The sequence below is a fragment of the Mustela putorius genome, unplaced genomic scaffold, assembly GCF_011764305.1.
Source record: "Mustela putorius furo isolate JIRA1106 unplaced genomic scaffold, ASM1176430v1.1 tig00000238_pilon_pilon_pilon, whole genome shotgun sequence".
In the NCBI taxonomy this organism is placed as follows: domain Eukaryota; kingdom Metazoa; phylum Chordata; class Mammalia; order Carnivora; family Mustelidae; genus Mustela; species Mustela putorius.
In genome coordinates, this window is record NW_025421324.1 from 486,722 (window position 1) to 510,382 (window position 23,661).

The 23,661-nt window shown below is 37.9% G+C and overlaps 1 protein-coding gene and 1 pseudogene across 1 annotated transcript; one reads left to right on the top strand and one right to left on the bottom strand.

Annotated features, from left to right (window-relative positions):
• Nucleotides 1–8,616: 8,616 nt before the first annotated feature.
• LOC123391551 lies at nt 8,617–8,741 on the top strand (annotated as a pseudogene).
• A 1,078-nt stretch (nt 8,742–9,819) lies between these two features.
• Nucleotides 9,820–10,764, bottom strand: LOC101670346 (olfactory receptor 56A1). The gene has a single exon (XM_004778981.2). It carries the CDS (start codon nt 10,762–10,764, stop codon nt 9,820–9,822), a length of 945 nt encoding a protein of 314 aa, XP_004779038.2.
• Nucleotides 10,765–23,661: the final 12,897 nt, after the last annotated feature.

Sequence of the window (23,661 nt, forward strand, 5' to 3'; positions counted from 1 at the left end):
TTATATATATTATACATATAATATATATATAATATATGTATATATAATATAATTGCACGGATTGCATGGAGCACTGGGTGTGGTGCAAAAATAATGAATACTGTTATGCTAAAAATAAATTTTAAAAAAAAAAGGGGGTGCATCTGTCTTTTTGAATTAGTGTTTTTGTTTTCCTTGAGTAAATACCCAGAAGTGGAATTATTAGATTATATGGTATTTCTATTTTAAATTTTTTTAGGACCTTCCATACTCTTTTGTACAGTGGCTTTGCCACTTTACATTCCCACCAACAGTGTATGAGGGTTCCTTTTTCCCCATTTTCTTGCTGACACTTGTTATTTCTTGTCTTTTTGATACCAGCCCTCGTGGCTGATGCAGGGTGATACCTCACTGTGGTTCTGATTTGTATTTTCTTGATAATTAGTGTTGCCAAGCATCTTTTTATGTGTCTGTTGGTTATCTGTATGTCTTCTTTGGAAAGCTGTTTATGCAGAGCTCTCCCCATTTTTAAATCAGATTGTTTTATTGATGTTGAGTTGTATGAGTTATTTATGTATTTTGGGTATTAACCCCTTATGTGATATGTTATTTACAAATATCTTCTCCTATTCAGTAGGCTGCTTTTTTCTTATGTTGATGGTTTCCTTTACTGTGCAAGAGTTTAGTTTGATGTAGTCCCAATTATTCATTTTTGCTTTTGTTTTCCTAGTGTAGAGAGACATATCCAGAAAAATATTGCTAAGGTTATGTACAAGAGATTACTGCCTATGTTCTCCTGTAGTAGAATTATGTTTTTAGGTCTTACATTTAGGTCTTTAATCTATTTTGATTATACTTTTGTGTGTGATGTAAGAACTTTTTTGCTAGTTGTCCTAGTACCATTTATTGAACAGACTGTCTTTTCCCATTGTATATTTTTTGTTTCTTTTATTGTAGATTAATTGACCATATAAATATGGGCTTTTTTCTGTGCTCTCAAATCTATTTTTTTAACAACCTACACATATGCTAACATTCCAGAACCTTAAAGATGAGGTGCTCTGAATACAGCAAGAGAGATGATTCATTACTTACAAAGGAATAGCAATTGACTGGTAGTATACTTATCAACAGCAACAACAGATATCAGAAGGCTGTGGAAATGTGTGTGTGTGTGTATATATATACACACATACATACACACATATGTATATATTTAAAGTACAGTATATATATATACTTTAAATATAAAATATTTAATATTTATATTAAATATTTTATATATTTATAAATATTAAATATATTATATTTATATAAATATAAAATATTTAATATATATATTTAGTATATATTTAATATATATATACTTTAAATATAAAGTATATTTTATATTTATATAAATATACTTTATATTTAAAGAATATATATATATAACAAGTATATATATATATAACATAATATGAAGTACATATATGACATCTATAATGTGACATATGGAGCACATAACATGTTATACATATATATGTTATATAAATATATATAAATATATATATAAATATATAAGATAGGAAGCAACCTAAATATCCTTTGATAGACAAATGGATAAAGAAGATGTGGTATATATCCACACAATGGAATATGACTTGCCCATAAAAAAGAATGAAATCTTGCCATTTGTGACAACACAAATAGACTTAGAGAGTATTATACTAAATAAAATGAGTCAAATAGGGAAAGATAAATACCATGTGATTTCATTTATATGTGGAATCTAAAAAAACACTTAAGCTAATGAATGAACAAATAAGCAACAACAACAAAAGAGAAACAGACTCATAAATATGGAGAAAATACTAAGGGTTGCAGGATGAGGAGGGGGTAGGTGAACTATGTAATCCATTTGGCTGAGAAAAAAGATGATGGTGCAAAAGGAAAGTGAAGATGGTGATACTAACCAAAGCAGTATTTGCCCCACAACAGAAAAAAGACTTGTAGAGAAGTGTGATCTTACAGTCTCAGAAATACGTTCTAGTGGGCAGTAGTTGGCTGGATAAACATAGAGTGCACAGACTTCCTCAGACTCCTCCAAAGGCAGCAGCAAGGAAACTGATCTCACCCAGCTCTCAGGACATGGACCCATGAACAGATCTCTTTTGGCTCCATTTACAGACAAATCAATATTTACTTTTCAGAAACAAGCATAGGTCTAAGGAAACTCACAGCCTCTTTCTCAAACAGGACACAGTTCTTAATTCTATTATAAACATCCAAGTGAAGGCAATAATTCAGTGACTTTGTGGAATAAATCCAGCAAGATCTGTCCTTCACTGGAAGATTAACTCACCAGGTCCCCACCTGCTGTGTCCTAACAGCAATGTCTCTTGACAGGCCAGAAGAACTCTGTACAAACTCAAGGAATAAGCAAAAAATGCATTACTCATTTGATTCCCATGTCAGGTTCTTGATGTCATCCCAGCAAATCCTAAGGCAGCTTTCAGGAATGTGTTTGGACAGTCCTGGGCCACAGACTGAGTCTGGAAGGGAGGGCATTGAAATCCCTGTACCAATCCACTAAGATGCAGATACTAATGTCCCTCTCTTCATCCTTACTACTGTTACGGGGATGACTAGAAAACATGGAAGGAACTCAGAAAGGCTCATTTGCTTCTCTCTTACGAGTCTAAAATAAAACCTGATGATCTACTTAATGAGGGTTCTGAAAGAGGCAAACAAAGAGCAAACCAGGCTCTAGTGCTCACAGTGTCTCAGAGAGACCAGGAGAGCCACAAAATATCCTGAGTTCTCCCACCACTTCTCCCCCTTCCCACTGCATACCTGAAGTTCATCTGGATATAAATGACAGAGACAAGGCTATGTTTACTAAACTGAGTTCTTCCTCCTCCTAAACACACAGATACATTTACATTTTCAAGTCTCACCTATAGTTAGTGGGACTGTAAGACTGAGTCTGACCAAGGAGATGGAACATACCTCTTCTAGGCACAATCTTTACAGCCTACTTGATGTCCTCTACCCTCTCTCCCCACCACTCTGGCCAGTTGAACTTAATCCATGGAAGATGTGAAGCCCTGGAAATTATGTAACCACACAATGGAAGAAGTTAGGTTTTTTTGTTTGTTTGTTTTGTTTTTTTTTAAAGATGGCATGGAGGAGAGCCTCCTCTTCCACATGCATTGGATGGATGTCCTCAAAAAATAAAGTTGTATGTGTTAAACCCCTAACACATTGGACTTGTTCATTTCATCAGCTAGCAAGATATCCTGACTAACACTGCAGGCACTGAGAAAATTGACAACCAATGTTAGGAAGATCACACAACAAGGAAAGCTGACATGTCTACTAAATAGTAAGTCTGGGGGAAACAGTTGGTTACAGTTGAAAATAATTGTGGGTATTTGCAATTGTTTATTTCATTGATAAGCTATTATGATAAGTAGATGAGCTTAGCAGGAAATTGGCTGATCTTCAAGCAGAAATTAATGATAATAGAGAAAGTCCATAAATATGGAGTCTTGAAAAACTGTCCTACTGCTTGGGACATCAGAGGTTAAGAGAAAGTTTTAGACTGTTTTTGAAAAACACAGACTCATAGAAACCAGAACTAAGAAGAGTAGATTATGTGCATAGTTGTTGTACTCAAGTCCAGTGGCCTTAGATAGACACCATTTCCTAAAAAGGAGTGGCATGGTGAACTGGAAAAGACAAAGAAACAAAAGAAAAATTTTTAAAATTATACTGAAGAACATATGCGTGTGTGATTACTAATGCATGGAACTGCCTGATACAAATAGATCAGAAACCTGTTTGGGTTTTGAGGGTGTTTGTTGACAAAGACACCTGAGCTTTGCTTTTAAAGAAAGTTTTTGATTAATAATTAAAGCAATTATTTTTCCTTATTAGTATTTTTATTGGAGTATAGTTGATACACAATGTTACTTTATTTTCAGGTTTACAACTTGGTGATTTGACAAGTCTGTGCATTGTGCTGTGTTCACTGCAAATGTAACTCCCATCCATTACCATACAACACTATTACAATACCACTGACTATATTCCCCTATGCTGTACCTTTCTAATTTAAAATTCTTAATAATTAAGAATGTTTTCCTTGGGGCAGAAGAAGAAACCTAAGAATTGTATATTAATTTAACTTAATGAAGAGAAAAATAACTTAAGAGCTGACCCTTTTCTAAAATTCCAGAAGTATTAGTGCATATAATTGAATGTTCATAATACCATAGTAAAGGTCAGTCTATCAAACTCAACTTTAATTAATTAAATATGCATTGTATCCATATCTTTAATATCAAGATAAATAATTAAAGCAATTATTGATCTTAATATTTTATGAGCTGGAAGCAGCCTCCAAATGCAGTAATGCAAAAGAAGTCACATATTCCAGTGCCTGCATGTCATAACGCCATGGGGGACAATGAAGAAGACACAACTCCCCAAAGGCAGAACAAGGGGCCAGAGAAACAATGGCAAGTTCCTCCCAGAGAACATAACCAGTGTCTAGTCAAGGAACTTCCACCGCTTCAGTGGGTAAAAATGTGGCAGTGCCTGCCCTCAAAATATTCCAGCATTACCATGGACAAGTTCCAACTGAATGAATCCCATGCCTCCCCTCCAAATGGGAATCTTAATGATGGGTACCAGTACTCCACCATTACCTATGCGGTGAGAAAAATGACTGATCCACAAGGAATCACATCAGGACTTGATGGAGAAGACACTCCCTGCTTGAGATCTTGGACTGTGTGAGAGCCTGGGTGGTCTCCCTTGGGGAGAAGGTAAGTGTATTTTACATGCAAGAGTATCTTGTATCATTTCTCTTAAAAAATCATTATTCAGTGACCCAGTCTCAGCCATAGGCAGCTGGATCTATGTGAGCAGTGTGGCCAGTGGAATGAAAGAAAAAGTGACATAAATCTCTCTCAGAGTGAGCCACTAAAATCTCCTACAAGATCTGGAACAATGTGATGCCTGGGTGTCTCAGACAGTTAAGTGTCTGCCTTCAGCTCAGGTCAAGATCCCAGTGTCCTAGGGTCAAGTCTAACATTGGGTTCCTTTCTCAGCAGCAGCCTGCTTCTCCTTCTGCCTGATGCTCCCCTTGCTTGTGTTTTCTCTCTCTCTCTCTCTCTCTCTCTGACAAATAAATAAATAAAAATCTTAAAAAAAAATTTGTACATCAGCCAGATTCAGAAATATCTGTGGACATTCCTAGGGCTTAATACGTGGAGGGTCTACATAAGGAAGAAGCTTGGATTCCTAAGTATTAACATGAAGCAAAGCCCCCATGCACTGGAATGGGTTTGGATGAGAAGTAAAATAGTATTGTGCTAAGTTACTGTGGTATCCTTGCTGTATTAACTAACTTTACTTGCATTGACTAATTTGATATATGATGGTTTTGATGTGCACTGCCTCTGCTATCCATAATCTGGAACACAAATATATCAGAAAACTACAAAGCTGTCCAGGTGAAGTCTAAAAATGTACCTCAATCTCTAGACAACATGATAGGAAAAATGGATTTATTTAGCAAATACGCCTGATTTCTCAGTTGATTCCAGTCTGTTAGCTGAATGACCATTAGCATTTTACCTTTTTGTTCAATTGACTAACTGGAAAAATGGGGGAAAATGATAGTTCATGGACTGTTTTGACCATAAATTCTCTAAAAGTAGTTTATCTATTCCTAACTCTCTATATTAATCACTAATGTGTTAATCACACAAAACACTCAACTAATTTTTGGCTGAGGAGATGAAGAATGAATAAACATTAATTACCATGCATAATCCTTAGCCTATACTGCTAATGTAACATCTTATTAAATACCAAGATACATTCTATTCTTAGGAATTCCAGACTCATGTCATTGGTTTGATATTAATTTTGGGTGTCACTGAAGAAAAGAAAAGCAGAGTATAAATGTTATAATCTTTTCTTTTTTTAAGTTAATCATTAAATTCCCATGTGCCTTATGAGCTGGAAGTACAGTATTTTCCTGTAGCCACTCACTGCTTCTTCCCTAAGTGTTGGAGATACCAGGAGTTTTCATAACAGAATTTTCAGTCACCTTTCAAACATCAAGCAGAGGTTTGAGAACGAGGTTCACCCCAGTATTGCTATTCCTGTTAGTATCCACGAGAGAGCAGTGTTGACTTGCAGGTTATGAAGCATTTATTTCTCCTGGCTCTAACACAAAGCTTCATAGATTCCCTGGCTGCACAATTTGATGTCCCACATGGGGCCTCTGACATCACAGCTCTCATTGCTAACACCCATAGGCTTAGAATATATCTAAAAAACAAGAGCGTATCAGGATGACTGTGTACTCAAAGGCTCCCAAACTCTACTTTATTATATGTGGAAAATGTAGTTTTGTTCCTTCAACAGTATTTAGGTCTTTGCTTTGAGCACGGGTCACCAGCATAAACTCCCTTTTCCTCCAGATAATTTAATTCCAGGAGATTTGTTGCTTTTTCTTGCTACTGGCTCTTCATTTAAAGGGTTTTCTTTTTTTTTTTTTTTCCCCAAGATTTTATTTATTTGACAGACAGAGATCACAAGTAGGCAGAGAGGCAGAGAGAGAGGAGGAAGCAGGCTCCCTGTTGAGCAGAGAGCCGGATGCTAGATCCCAGGACCCTGAGACCATGACCAGAGCCGAAAGCAGAAGCGTTAACCCACTGAGCCACTCAGGTGCCCCCTGGCTCTTCATTTAAATCTGCGCTGGTCCTGAATAGCAGTGTTCAATGGTTTCAGATATTCTTTTCCAAAAGGCTCTGTATTCCTCTTGCAAATGTGACTAATGTGCAAAACAGGGAGTGAGGTAAATGGCTAGTGGTTGGCCTCTCCCATCCCCCTTCTCACATTTTTTTAAAGACTTTATTTATTTACTTGACAGAGAGAGATCACAAGTAGGCAGAGAGGCAGGGAGAGGAAGAGGGGGAAGCAGGCTCCCTGCTGAGCAGAGAACCTGATGCAGGGCTCAATCCCAGGACCCCGAGATCATGACAGGAGCTGAAGGTAGAGGCTTAACCACTGAGCCACCCAGGCACTCCTCTCCTTTTCACATTTTTAAAAACAGCCCCTTCCAGCACACTTGGGCCACAGTCATTCTGTGTTAACAAAGTAACTCCACAAATTTTCACTTAAACTGGCAAAACATCTTGTTTTTTCTTCCAGTTTGTTGAGATATAATTGACATATGCAGCTTAGAAGTCTAAGGTATACAGCATAATAGCTTGACTTATATATATTGTGAAATTATTACCACAGTTTAGTTACTATCTAGTATCTCATGTATATTCAAAAAAGAAGAAAAAAATTTTTTTCCATGTGATACGAACTTTTAAGATCTAGTCTCATAATAACTTTCAAATATACCATACAGCAGTTTTAGCCACAGTTGTCATGCTATACATTACATCCCCAGTACTTATCTCTTAAAACTGGAAGTTTATCACTTTAAAGTGTCCATTTAAAATGCCTTTAGTTTCTGCTACTTCATTCTATCCATTCAAGACATGTTCAAAGACTGTACTAAGAGGACTTTTTTTTTTAATCAGCACAATTTATTTATGTGATTAGTCAGGTTTTTAATGCACAAAGCACCAGTAAGAACCCTCAAGTGAACAGGAAAATTTTTAGGTAGAAAGAGAAGACTGAAATAAGATCAGAGTCCAAAGAGAATGGTTTACCAAATCAAACTGTTCCTAAGGATGCTGATTGTGGGTCACATGGTTTCTTCTCAGTTACATCCAGATCTTCTTTTGCAGTTCCTGTCTGAATTCAAAATGATGATGATGATGATGATAGCAGCTAAGAACTTCATTTACTCCTCAACAACCTCACCATTTTACAAAGAAACAAATGCTTAGTCACTTGAGTAACTTCTTAAAGGCTTCAGTCTAATAATTGTGGAAGTTTTGGTTGTTTTCGTGTTTCTAAGTTGTGGAATTTATGCACATACATTTGTTTGTAATGGTTCTTTATTATCCTTTTAGTATCTGTGGAATTTGTAGTGATAGAACTTTTCTCATTCCTGTTATTGTCATTTGTGTCTTCTCTCTTTTTTTCTAATAAGTCTGGCTAATGGTTTATCAATTTTAATGATTTTCTACAAGAATCAACAGCATCTGGTTTCATTGACTTTTTTTTTATTTATTTTCAGCATAACAGCATTCATTGTTTTTGTACCACATCCAGTGCTCCATGCAATCCGTGTCCTCTCTAATACCCACCACCTGGTTCCCCCAACCTCCTACCCCTCACCCCTTCAAAACCCTCAGATTGTTTTTCAGAGTCCGCAATGAAAGATGCATTGTAGACACTATTGGTTAACTCTTCTCTTAGTCGCTTCAATTTCATAAGCAAGGGGATGTTTGCTGAGCCCCCTGATATGCCAGAAGCTATGCTCATCACTCTGAGGGATGACAACAGGTGTGCTGGTCCCTACATCCCTTACAAATCCCTAGCACAAGCTGTAGTTTCTAGAACTGTGTACACCCAGTTTGAGTCAATATAATTATTGGATTATATAATTATACATATATATAATATAAATATATACACATTTATATTTATATTTTATATATATATAATATAAGCTTTGCATAGTGGCAGGATCGTAGCCAATGAGGTTTATCCGAGGCACAATTAATGCTAATTGAAAACATTTCCCAATACCCCGCCATGACAACTTGAAATATATATATAAAATATAAAAATATAATTGAGTCTTATAAATATGGTGGCTATTTGCACTGATCTAGAGAAGCCTAGCGCAGGAATTAAGATCTGAATATGACCAACTAACTGGATTTCTCTTTGAGTCCCTTCTGGATTTGCACCTGGGAGAAGCATAGCAGAGATGGAGAAAGCACTCCTAGAGAGACCCACGGAGTGGACCAAATTCTGGGCGATAACACCTGACAATATGTATCCTATTCCTAGAAACTGTCCTCTCTATTAGATGCTTTCAAAACTAATTTTTATAATCATCCACACAAGGGTCTTATGAAAATTAATGTTATTGTGTACAGATGCTAGTATATTGCAAGTGCTTAAAACATTTGAGCTTTCCTATTCATTGTCATTACTATCACTATTATCAGTATGCAAGGATGTTGAGATTATTTGTATCATTTTTGGTCATCAGTGTTGAAGTTGGCCCTTCTGGGCTCTGAGGGACAGGAGGAAGGTTGTAGTGGATAAACTCTTCCAGCAGCTGTGAGATGGAGGGGAGCCCTGTGAGAGAAGTCTCTTGTGGAAAATGACAAATGCTGAATCACACCTATGGCTCTGCTTGAGGAAAGGAGAGCTAAGCTGGAGGGTAATAAGAGCCTCTTCTTGTAGGCAAACGGGTGTCATTTTCCTTTTCTGCTGTTACTGAGTGTAGCTTTGGGGCATTTTGAAGGGGCATTTTTGTAGGACCCACGATCTGGATTCTGGATTTCAATCTCTGCCACTACCCAGAGAATGTGATTCTTGGCATTTTTCACTTTGAAAAGCATCTTTTTTTCCCTACTCTGTAAAATGGAAATAATAAGATCTACAGAAATGTTGTGAAAGATTAAATTTACTTAAATAAAGTTGCCTAGGCTCAAAGCAGTTACTCAAGAAATATAAATTTCTTCCTCTTGTCTACCTTCACCCAAACCAGGCGAGGAGAATAAAGGAAGAAATCTGGGTCAATTAAGAAGTGAGCTTCAGAGTGTATAATAAATACTCACCAAGGTTTTGTTCAATTCGCTGCCTAGAAAAATCACTGAGAACGAGGAAAAGGAATTAGAGATCTATTTTATGTATTTACATACGTCTCCAGAGCAATTTCTTAATTCCTTGTTTTATCTCTTTGGTCCGAACCCCATATACAATAGGGTTCAAGGCAGGAGGTATGAGGTGATGAAGGACATTGAGTAGGATGAGGATGTCCATGGGGACCCTCTTTCTGGCCACATTTGTCAACACAACAACCAGCAGGATGGTGCTGAAGAACAGGATGAGGATGAAGTGAGAGCCACACGTGCTCAGGGCTTTGACAGCAGCCGCTTCAGCCTTGAACCTAAGCACAGCTCTTAGAATAAAGGTGTAAGAGAGGAAGATGAGGATGAAATCTGAACCCAGTAAAGTCCAACCAGCCACAAACTGATAGATTCTGTTAGGGGTGAAATTGTCACAGGAGAGCCTGGACACAGACAAGTTGGCACAGATGCAGTTCTCAATGACGTTTTTCCCACAGTAATGGAGCCGGGCGGTGAGAATAGGAATAGGTGCAGTGAGAAGGGCATTTCGAGTGAAAATGAAGACACTAGCCTTGGCCACAAATTGGTCAGTGATGATGGATCGGTATCGCAGTGGGTGACAGATGGCCACATAGCGGTCATAGGCCATGATCATGAATGTGCAGGACTCCATGGGGAGGAAACTGTTCATAATGAACATCTGGAGAAAGCAGGCTGAGAAGCTAATGGACCTGAAATCAAACCAGAAGATGGCCAGGACCTTGGGGATGACCGTCAGGCAGAGCACAATATCCAGCAGGGAGAGGAGGCTGAGCAGGTAGTACATGGGCTCATGAAGAGAGGCCTCTAGCCAGATGGTGATCAGCAGGGTGGCGTTGGCCCCCATGGCCAGGAGGAAGAGGAGGCTGAGGGGGAGGGACAGCCAGTGCTGCCAACTCTGGTAGTTAGGGAAGCAGATGAGGAGGAATTCAGAGACTGAAGCAGTGGAGTAGTTGCTGGGTAAAGCCATGGGATGAATCTTGAGGCTTCTTTTGACTATTTGTATGAACAAATACAAGAGGCAATTTTTTTTTTTTTTTTTTAGTTTGCTTCAAAAGTGTACCTCTCCAATCCATGGACTGGGAGAAGACCTTCACAAATGACATTACAGACAAAGGGCTGATATCTATATACCTATATCTATAATGACACTACAGACAAGTGCTAAGACCTATAAACAATTCCTCAAGTTCAACACACAGAAAACAGATAATCACATCAAAAAAATGGGCAGAAGACATGAACAGACACTTCTCCAAAGCCCTACAAATGGCTAACAGACACATGAAAAAATTTTCATCATCATTAGCTATCAGGGAGATTCAAATCAAAACCACATTGATCAACCAGGAGATCAAAGAATAACTTAAACAATTTGTGGAAATCAATGAGAATAAAGACACTTCGGTCCAAAACCTATGGGATACAGTAAAGGCAGTCCTAAGGGGAAAATACATACCTCCCTCAAAAAAATTGAAAAATCCAGAATAAACCAGCCGTCTCTACACCTTAAAGAGCTGGAGAACCAACAAAAAATCAAACCAACTCCACACATAAGAAGGGAAATGATCAAGATTAGAGCAGAGATCAATGAGATAGAAACCAGAGATATAGTAGAATGTATCATTGAAACTAGAAGCTGGTTTTTTGAAAGAATCAATGAGATCAATAAGCCATTGGCCACACTAATCCAAAATAAAAGAGAGAAAGCCCAAATTAATAAAATTATGAATGAAAAGGGAGAGATCACAACTAACACCAAGGAAGTAGAAACAATCATCAGAAGTACCCAACTTTTGTAGCAACATAGACGGGACTGGAAGAGATTATGCTGAGTGAAATAAGTCAAGCAGAGAGAGTCAATTATCATATGGTTTCACTTATTTGTGGAACATAACAAATATCACGGAGGACATTGGGGGAAATTGGAAGGGGAGGTGAACCATGAGAGACTGTGGACTCTGAAAAACAATCTGAGGGGTTTGAAGCGGTGGGGGGTGGGAGGTTGGGGGACCCAGGTGGTGGGTATTAGAGAGTGCACAGATTGCATGGAGCACTGGGTGTGGTGCAAAAACAAGGAATACTGTTATGCTGAAAATAAAAAAAAATTAAATTTAAAAAAGAAGTTATTATCAACAGTTATATGCCAATAAGCTAAGCAACCTAAATAAAATGGATGCATTCCTGGAAAACTATAAACTCCCAAAATTGAATCAGGAAGAAATTGACAACCTGAGTAGACCGATATCTAGTAACACGATTGAAGCAGTGATCAAAAACCTCCCAAAACACAAGAGTCCAGGACATGAAGGATTCCCTAGGGAATCCTATCTAACTTTCAAAGAAGAAATAATACCTATTCTCCTGAAGCTGTTTCAAAAAACTGAAGCAGAAGGAAAACTTCCAGACACTTCTTATGAAGCCAGCATTACCCTGATCCACAAATCAGGCAAAGACCCTACCAAAAAGGAGAATTTCAGACCAATATCACTGATGAATATGGATGCTAAGATTCTCAACAAGATCCTAGCAAACAGGATCCAACAGTACATTAAAAAGATTATCCACCAAGTGGTGATGCAACATGGGGGCTTAGGTGGGTAGGAGAAGAATCAATGAAACAAGATGGGATTGGGAGGGATACAAACCATAAGTGACTCTTAATCTCACAAAACAAACTGAGGGTTGCTGGAGGGAGGGGGCTTGGGAGAAGGGAGGTAGGGTTATGGACATTGGGGAGGGTATGTGCTTTGGTGAGTGCTGTGAAGTGTGTAAACCTGGCGATTCACAGACCTGTACCCCTGGAGATAAAAATATATGTTTATTAAAAATAAAAAATTTAAAAAAAAAGATTATCCACCATGACCAGGTGGGATTCATCCCTGGGTTACAAGGATGGTTCAACATTCGCAAATCAATCAATGTGATAGAACAAATTAATAAGAGAAGCGAGAAGAACTACATGGTCTTCTCAATTGATGCAGAAAAAGCATTTGACAAAATCCAGCATCCGTTCCTGATTAAAACGCTTCAAAGTATAGTGATAGAGGGAACATTCCTGAACTTCATCAAATCTATCTATGAAAGACCCACAGCAAATATCATCCTCAATGGGAAAAAGCTTGCAGCCTTCCCGTTGAGATCAGAAAACACATTGAGATAACACCTTACACAAGTTAGAATGGCCAAAATTAACAATACAGAAAAAAACGTGTGTTGGAGAGGATGTGGAAAAAGGGGAACCCACTTACACTGTTGGTGGGAATGCAAGTTGGTGCAGCTACTTTGGAAAACAGTGTGGAGATTCCTCAAGAAAGTGAAAAGAGACCTTCCCCATGACCCTGCAATTGCCCTACTGGGTATTTACCCCAAAGATACAGATATAGTGAAAAGAAGGGCCATCTGTATCCCAATGTTTATAGCAGCAATGGCCATGGTTGCCAAACTGTGTAAAGAACCAAGATGCCCTTCAACAGACGAGTGGATAAGGAAGATGTGGTCCATATACACTATGGAGTATTATGTCTCCTTCAGAAAGGATGAATACCCAACTTTTGTATCAACATGGATGGGACTCGAAGAGATTATGCTGAGTGAAGTAAGTCAAGCAGAGAGATTCAATTATCATATGGCCTCACTTATTTGTGGAGCATAAGAAATAACGTGGAGGACATGGGGAGATGAAGAGGAGAACAGAGTTGGGGGAAATTGGAGGGGGAGACGAACCATGAGAGACTATGGTCTCTGAAAAACAATCTGAGAGTTTTGAAGGGGTGGGGGTTGGGAAGTTGGGTGAGCCTAGTGGTGGGTATTATGGAGGGCACGTATTGCATGGAGCACTGGGTGTGGTGCATTAATAATGAATCTTGGAACAATGAAAAATAAATAAATAAAACCAAAGTGTGTGTGTGTGTGTGTGTGTGTGTGTGTGTTTTTAAAGTGTGCCTCTCACTCTTTAGGAATCTAATGATACATAGGACACTCATTCCAAAAGGCAAATCCCAGTCAATATCATAAAGACAGACTGGTGAGATTTGAAAAATAAAGCTATGGTCAATGAAAGAATAATGAATCAGTCTAAAAACTGAGATTTTATAGGTGGATAATCCTAGGGAATAACCTCACAACATTAAAAATGTGCACAAATTATGTCAGCATGGTACCAGTGAGGAAAATAAAATGTTAACAATATAGGCCAAAACACACCTAGTTTTTACAACTATCCAATACTAAGATGAAGGAGGCATGAGAAGGGTCTTTAATAGGTGTTTTTGAGATAATTATTGACTTTGATGTGGGTTGGGAAACCTTCAATTAGGTAGTCACCTACTTATATAATTTTTGATTTATGATTCTGTTATATCCCTTCCCCAAACTCATGGTATATTAGAAGAAAATAGAATACAAAATTGATTAAACCAGTCCTTTGCTAAAACTCCAATCCTATTTGAATACAACCATTCACTTTCCAGGGCCTGTACCTAGTCATATCAAGTGTTCTTAGAATAAGTCTAAAGTGAAATGGCTGTAAAACAGCCATTTCATTTTAGTAAAAGCTATAAATTTTTAGTTACCAACTTCAAATGAGCCCTCAATGCTGCCTGTCCATCCTACAAAGCTTGCCTGATCAACTGTCCCTTCTTTCAAAGCCTTTTTCAAAAACCTTCTTCATTCTTTTCAAACTCTCTTGGAAGATGGCATCAAACACTGCCTTGCAGAGAAAAGAGGTATCTAGTGATATTTTCTTCAACTTCCCAAGATAAATCTTAATAACCTACTTGTACTTTCTCCCACACTTGCCTTCTTTCCTTCCACTGAGAGTCTGCCCAGCCTGAAATGTCAAACCTTCCACCTCCTACTCTGAATTGTAGCTTTCTTAGCCTGGCAGTTATACTATCAATTATTTGTTCTAATTCCCTAACTTGGAGTCAGATTTCATTCTTCATTGGATCTGCCTTGTCTTTCATACATTCTCCAGTATCTTTCATCTTTAAAAATAAAAATTAAAAAGCCTCTTTCTTTCCTTCCAGCTATTTCTCCCTTCCCCTCCCTTCACACACAAACTTCTCACAAGCACTGCCACACTCACTGCCTCCAGTCCTCACCTCACATCCATTCTACAACTCCTGGCATGGCCTCCTCCTATAGACCCACAAAATGCCTCTTAAAAAAAAAAAAATCTTGCTGAAGCAATCAGATCATCTTTCTGACACACTCTATTTGACTTGGTTTGCATCACAATCTCCTGGTTTCTTTCATACCTCTGGTCTCCTCATTTTCTCTTATGTGCTTTTTTTAAAAGATTTTATTTATTTGTTTGTTTGTTTGTTTGTTTGACACAGAGAAAGAGATAACAAATAGGCAATGAGGCAGGTGGGGGGGGGTGTGGGCAGGCTCCCTGCTGAGCAGAGAACCTGATGCGGAGCTTGATCCCAGGACCTCGAGACCATGACCCAAGCCAAAGGCAGAGGCTTAACCCACTGAGCAACCCAGGCGCCCTTTTATGTGTCTTTTTTTTTCATCCACCACCCTGGCATAAGTTTCAAGGTTCAGTCCTGGGTTCTCTTTGATTTTCTTCTCTCCTCTGTGCTAATCTGCTCTGCTCAGTCTTCTACTTCCTTGTCCATATGCTCAATTACCATCTCCATGTTGATGATTACTAAATCATATCTCTTGCCTAAACCTTCTTAAATGCCTACTTGACATATCAACTTGGGTCTTTCACCAAAACTCACCAGGTTTAAAATTAAGTTACCATTTTTCTCCCAAGCCTGGTTTTCTAGCATCTCCTGTCTCAGTGAATAGCATATGCATCTGGACTATCTCACAAGTCAAAGGCTAGAAGCTGCCTTGAACATATCCATCACAAACCCACCAAGAAAATCAATAAAATTTTCCTTTTAAATTAGCTCTTGGGTCCACTTATTTTTCCATCACCACTGTCACCAGCCAAGACTACAGTACCACTGTCTCTCAAGTGAAATTTACTGTGTTCTAGGTTTCATTATAAAGCTTTCTCTACACTGAAGTCAGAGGAAAATTTTAAAATACACATAGAATCTTGACACTCATTTGCTTAAAATATCCCATTGACTTCTCATCGTTAATAGGCATAAAAACAAAATCCTTAACTTTATTAAATCACAAGTTCATGAGAGAAGAAACGATGTCTGCTGGTGTTTTTCACACTACACGTACAGTGTATAGGTAGATTCCTTTATAGATCTCATAGTTAATTGAATTAATTAATAAATAAGTAAATGAATGAATGAATACTAGGTCATATATCATTTGCCTCCTTCCCCATTTTCCAGTCTCATCTGATACCTCTCTCTCTTTCTCTCTCTCTCGCTCCCAGAGCTCCAGCCACATTGTCCTCTTTTCAGATCCTCAAATACAATATGCACTTTCTGCTCCCATTTCTCTTGGAAGACTGTGCTCCCATGCTTCTACTTATACTTCCACATCCACTTACTTTCTATTCATCCTATTCATCTCAGTTCAAATATTCCCTTCTCTGAGCAGTTTTCTCTAACCCTCTCCAGCCAAGATCGAAATCTTCTATTTTATGTTCTCATAGCACAATGTTCCACCCTCACAGTTTGTATGTGTGTGATAATGTGATATATACTCCTTCTCCCAAGTCCATTTAAACATTTCATGCCATGATAATAGGGACCATGCTCACCAGCTGGCACAGTGCTTGACATGAAGAGGTGCACAACAATATTTGTATAATAAATTAATCGTTTTACAAGCAGAATGATAGAGGGGCATAGAACAAAATTTCCAAAATCAACCTGAGAAGAAAAGGTAAGGCTTTCCAGAGTTAATAACACCTGGGCTGGTTTTGATGAATTTGGAAGACACAAAATGTGTGCACAAAATATGTGCACAAAAACTGTGGGTACTACTTTTCAGATACATGAAATTGGTTATGTAAAATCATGGAAATAACTTGGAGAAAAACTTCGGAGGAAAACTCTGTGAAATATTTAATTTGACTGGAGCCAAGAGGGTGAGGAATTGAAAGAAAGAGCAGAAAACAAAGTTGAAAAATAAGAGAAAGCCAGATCATGAAGGACCTTTTATATGTTAAAAATTTTAGAATTAATCTTATATATAAAGAGAAGACAGAAATACTTTCATTAGGGGAGAGAGGTGACTAGGTATGGGCTATGAGAGGATCACTTTGGATGCAATGCTATGAATGATTTGAGTAAGGAGACAGAACAGAAGCAAAAATAATGGAGGCTGCAATTGCCCAGATGAGAAGTGTTGTATGAACAAAGTCTGAGCACTGAAGATGGGAAGAAACATCATATACTGGTAGTAATGTAGACAGTTATGAAAGAGACAGTAGATGAGAAGCCCAGAATTCTCTGGTTTGAATAAACAGAATCACTAAGATGTGAAACACAGGAGGATTAGTAGGTTTGGTGTGTCTGAGTATATGTCAAGGCTGAGGTATTTACACTCTACATAGAAATTTATCTTGGACTGTCAGAAATGAGGAGTTTGAACAATTTAGAATGATTCTGGTTTAAGATATAAATTCAGAAAGCATTATCACAAAGCTGAAGTAGTTGGGATAGCATAAGGCTGAGACTGAAACTTGGAAAACAGCAACACCAAAAGGGTGAAAAAAGAAAAAAGAGGCATAAATGATGGGTCTGGAAGATTGTGAAAAAAATCAGAATATGGTGACCTAGGAAAAATGAGGGAGAAAACTTCAAGGAGTATATGGCCAACGTGTCAGTTAAGCAGAAGTTCAATAACATGAGAATATTAATAGACATTAAATTTTATAGGGACCTGGACAAGAGTAAGTCATTGGACTGGTGCCAAGAGAAACCAGAACAAAGGGTGATGAAGTTAGTAAGGGAGGACATGTAAATGGGGAGGATTGAACACACAGCTAACGATCCTCATTTTAAGTTCATAAGTGAACAAAAAGGCAAGACAGGAATGAAACATACTGCAGCATGCTTATTTGTTTATGGAAAGGTTAAAATTCAGAAGGGAAGTAGGATAACTGAAGAAGTTAGCTCACTGAGAAAGTTATTATTATTATTATTATTTTCTCTGTCACACTTAACACATAGATTTTGTACTTCCTTGTTTCTCTTCACTCTCCTGTGAAATATCTGAAGACAAAGTATGCTTTTCCATTTATACACACCAACGTTCTCTAACACCCCACAGATTCTTAATAAAAAAATCTGTTGATTGATTCTTCTTCTACCCACTTAAGCCCCCATGTTGCATCACCACTTCCTCATATCAGGGAGATCATATGATAGTTGTCTTTCTCTGCTTGAATTGGGAGGGAGACAAACCATAAGTGACTCTTAATCTCACAAAACAAACTGAGGTTTGCTGGGGGGAGGGAGGTTGGGAGAGGGGGGTGGGATTATGGACATTGGGGAGGGTATGTGCTTTGGTGAGTGCTGTGAAGTGTGTAAACCTGGTGATTCACAGACCTGTACCCCTGGGGATAAAAATATATGTTTATAAAAAACAAAAAATTTAAAAAAAAATTTGTTGAAAGATTTTTTAATTACTGGGGCCTTGGTGTTCTACATTGATGAAAAATTCCAAGGAAGGGAAAGTGAGAGAGGTGAGTTAGCCAGAGTTTCAGTGTGTTGAAGGGGACACTGAGGAAGAGAGAGAAGTCCTGATCAATACTACAAATGGTGGTCACTGGGGGGGGGGCAGGGCAGGGCACAAAATGCCTGTTGGAACTTGGGGGCTTCTTTATGCCACAGTTTACCGGTCCTCTTCAAGAGCCTGTTCCTTGGTTAATGGTAAAACCCTGAGCTAGTTCTCTGACTTAAGAAAATTTTTGCCCTTGCCCTAATTAATACAAACACAAAACAACCCTATTGCTTCTAATAATGGTGGTTAGAATTTTCTTGAATTTCCTCTAGTCTAGTCATTACCAACTTATCCATACAAAATCTAACTCCCTGCATCAGTCTTTCCTCTCCTCCTTGACCCTTATCCTCACTGTATCCTATTTTCTCATCCCTGTTGAATGACCTTCTTTAGCACTTTGTCCTCTTCAAGCATTGTTTGAAATAATCTTCATAACTGTTTATGCTTCTTCTCAAAGGCCACTCACTGATCAATTCTCCTATGTATCTGCTTCTGTTCTTCACGTATTGGTCAATAACTTGTGGAAAAGTCAAATCTCTATTGCCTGAAACTCATCAAGCCCAGGACACTTGCCTCCAGCCACCCAGTGTTACCACTTCAGCTCAGAATCTATTCAACGCCATTTCTTCACAGCTTAAGGAGAACAGGGCAGGGGGAGGGAGTAAGAAATCTGGAATAGGAGTGAAGGATAAAAGAACAGATTCCTAGACATCCTGAAAGGTCGAAGTGCACATACGAACATAAGTCAATGATGTGGCACATAGCGTAAACATTGATCTAGGTCTCTAAAACTGGATTGACAATATTACCTGAAATATACCAAGTGTCTAGCATGTACCAGGCATTTTTCTAAATGTTATGTGTGTGTGTATGTGTGTGTGCGTATAAATTCATTTCATAAACATACAATCTCAAGAGCAATGTAGCTGAGAATCTTTCTCAACCCTATTCTGGTTACTTCACCTGGAGTATCCTATCCAATTCAGTACATTGTATTAAGTCATATGAGTTACAGGATGATAAAAGTTACAGAATGATAAAAATCTACAAATTACAGATTCTGAACTGCCAAAAACAAGAACATTAGTAATAACTTCAAAATATAGGAATGGATATCTTGGGGGAAAGGGCAAAACTAGGACCATCAGAGAGAAATCAGAGAAATGGAGCCTGGTTGAATATGAAAGAAAGTTCTCTCTCTGCAGTTTAAATTGCTCTACTGAAACAAAGTTTGGGGAAGAAGCTTCTTGATCAACATTTTTTTCTGAATCTCTGTGCCAGGTATCTAGTGACATACTAAACTCAGTATACTGACACCCCCTATTTCACTGTAGGATTTATAGATCTCCTTTTTTTCTTCCTGGTCAGACAAGATGAAGTCTAATTCAGGTCTCCTAACCAAGCAAGGAAATGGGATCCTCTTTTAGAAAGGCAGAGGGAAGAAAGAAAACCTAGCATGCTCCTTACAGAGGTGCTTAGGGATTTCTGGATGCTAATGCATCCAGAGGCACCACATCTGCCACCTCCTCATTCATTGCCTTTCTTCCTGTTAATTGGGGTTGCCTGTTAGAAAAGATCTCTGCCTGCCTTGTCACTCTTCCCATCTAGATCTAATTCAGTCTGTGCTACCTACCTTCCCTTGACCCTGGAACTTACAGAAGATGTCAAAGGATGAGTGCTTTATGATGTATCAGCTGTACTGGTAACCATGCTGGGACTTTAATAAATAAGTCTGGAGAGTTTTATGAGCTCCTATTCCTCTTCTATCTTCCCTTTTTTGGACCCATATGGGGAAAGGTGGCTTGGGAAAGCAGACTTAGGGGATGAAGAGCTGAGTCCTTTGGGAACTCTTACGGTGCTCCTGAAGGAAGGGAGTTAGGAGGTAAAGAATGAAATGATTTGAAGCTAAGGTAAGAACTTGCCCAGAAGCCAGAAGCCAATGATCTGGTGCACAAACCTGACATGCAAAACATGGTCAATTGTGTAGGAAAAGAGACCTCCTTTATTATAATAGTAATTGTAAAGTTTTGAGTGACCCTTCTGAGTGACTTAAACCACTTAAGTTCGTTTACATTTTTTCTCATTGAATCATCTCCCTTAGATATGAATGTGCAACTCTTTTAAGTAGGAACTATTATCCCACTGTGTAGGGGATAAATAGAAAGATAGAACCTTGTCCCAAACACACTAAAATTAGCTTACATTCATAGCCATGTCAATCTGATTCCAATGTCTGTGTTCTAAATGACCCTTCTATTTACTGATGAATGTGACCACAGGTATTGATATCCTAAACAAAATCCTAGCAAGTTGAGTTTAGGAAACTGTTTTTTTAACTGACAAATATATTTATCTTTTGAAAAATGCAAAGAGAGTTCAATACAAGGAAATCTGTCACCTAACATATCAAGGTTGTAGATAAGGTCATGGGAATAAAACCATTCAAATCACAAGCAGATTTGAATACTAGCCCTGGCATTTTCTATTGGTGTGACCTATCCATTAAACAAATAATAACTACCACCTATGCCCCACAAACTGTATTAGGCACTGTATACAATGGCAAATAAGGCAAACATGGTTCCTATTCTCCAAGAGCTCATTCTACTTCTGTGGTTGTTAAAAGAAAATAGGCATCTATAAATGTACTTATTTGAATAATTTGTAAAATATATTGTTCAGCAAAGAAGCAAGAGGCAAAAACAGTGCATAGAATGCCATATATTATTTTAATGCTATACAAAGAATACACATAAATAAGTATATATATATATATATATATGTGTGTGTGTGTGTGTGTGTGTGTGTGTGTTATTATATATATTCTTATGTAAAATCAAATTACCTCTGGAAGGGTATAGAAACCTATAAGAGAAGTTGCTTCGGGAAAGAAAATTCTGTGCCTGGCAGATAGAATAGAATGGTATCTTAGAGATTGCTGGTTGTGTACCCAATGCCCCAATTCTTCCTTATTAACAAAAACCACAATTTTATTTGGGTGCCCACCTATACTGCCAAAATATTATACCTCTCAGATTTTGAATACTAATAGATGTCATTTGGTGGGGTTTCCAAAAAGACTCTAAGGTGAACTAAATCAGTTGAGAAATGAAGGTCATTAACCCTCACTCTTTTCTCATGGAACAGACATGGGAATGACACCTGAATTTCTAGCTTAAACCATCAGCAACTTTGAGGACAAAAGTCAGTTTTTAAGTATGATAATGAAGGTAGAGAGAAACTTGTGAAGCTCTGGTTTCAGCCTTAGATGTTCACCTCTGAAACTTCTATATGAAAGGAAAAGAATTTTCTAATTTGTTGGTCCCCATTCTTGGAGTTCCTATTACATGAAATCAGATATATACTAATTGAAACAGATAATGAATTACTTTTAATGAACCCTTTTTTTAATTTTCAAAATTTTGAATCATGTACACACATTACTTTTTTTAATATAAATTCAAGTAACCAAGATACAGTACATCATTGGTTTTTTTTTAACAATTTTTATTTTTTACTTTTTATTTTTTTTAGATTTTATTTATTTATTTATTTATTTATTTATTTTGGTTTTTTTTAATATAATTTTTTTTAATTTTTTATTTTTTATAAACATATATTTTTATCCCCAGGGGTACAGGTCTGTGAATCACCAGGTTTACACACTTCACAGCACTCACAAAAGCACATACCCTCCCCAATGTCCATAATCCCACCCCCTTCTCCCAAACCCCCTCCCCCCAGCAACCCTCAGTTTGTTTTGTGAGATTAAGAGTCATTTATGGTTTGTCTCCCTCCCAATCCCATCTTGTTTCATTGATTCTTCTCCTACCCACTTAAGCCCCCATGTTGCATCACCACTTCCTCATATCAGGGAGATCATATGATAGTTGTCTTTCACTGCTTGGCTTATTTCACTAAGTATGATACGCTCTAGTTCCAACCATGTTGTCGCAAATGGCAAGATTTCATTTCTTTTGATGGCTGCATAGTATTCCATTGTGTATATATACCACATCTTCTTGATCCATTCATCTGTTGATGGATATCTAGGTTCTTTCCATAGTTTGGCTATTGTGGACATTGCTGCTATAAACATTCGGGTGCACGTGCCCCTTTGGATCACTACGTTTGTATCTTTAGGGTAAATACCCAGTAGTGCAATTGCTGGGTCATAGGGCAGTTCTATTTTCAACATTTTGAGGATCCTCCATGCTGTTTTCCAGAGTAGCTGCACCAGCTTGCATTCCCACCAACAGTGTAGGAGGGTTCCCCTTTCTCCGCATCCTCGCCAGCATCTGTCATTTGCTGACTTGTTGATTTTAGCCATTCTGACTGATGTGAGGTGATATCTCATTGTGGTTTTGATTTGTATTTCCCTGATGCTGAGTGATATGGAGCAATTTTTCATGTGTCTGTTGGCCATCTGGATGTCTTCTTTGCAGAAATGTCTGTTCATGTCCTCTGCCCATTTCTGGATTGGATTATTTGTTCTTTGGGTGTTGAGTTTGCTAAGTTCTTTATAGATTCTGGACACTAGTCCTTTATCTGATATGTCGTTTGCAAATATCTTCTCCCATTCTGTCAGTTGTCTTTTGATTTTGTTAACTGTTTCCTTTGCTGTGCAAAAGCTTTTGATCTTGATGAAATCCCAGTAGTTCATTTTTGCCCTTGCTTCCCTTGCCTTTGGCGTTGTTCCTAGGAAGATGTTGCTGTGGCTGAGCTCGAAGAGGTATAAACCTAACCAAAGAGGCACGGAATCTATACTCAGAAAACTATAAAGTACTCATGAAAGAAATTGAGGAAGACACTAAGAAATGGAAAAATGTTCCATGATCCTGGATTGGAAGAATAAATATTGTGAAAATGTCTATGCTACCTAAAGCAGTCTACACATTTAATGCAATTCCTATCAAAGTACCATCCATCTTTTTCAAAGAAATGGAACAAATAATTCTAAAATTTATATGGAACCAGAAAAGACCTCCAATAGCCAAAGGGATATTGAAAAAGAAAGCCAACGTTGGTGGCATCACAATTCCGGACTTCAAGCTCTATTACAAAGCTGTCATCATCAAGACAGCATGGTACTGGCACAAAAACAGACACATAGATCAATGGAACAGAATAGAGAGCCCAGAAATAGACCCTCAACTCTACAGTCAACTCATCTTCGACAAAGCAGGAAAGAATGTCCAATGGAAAAAAG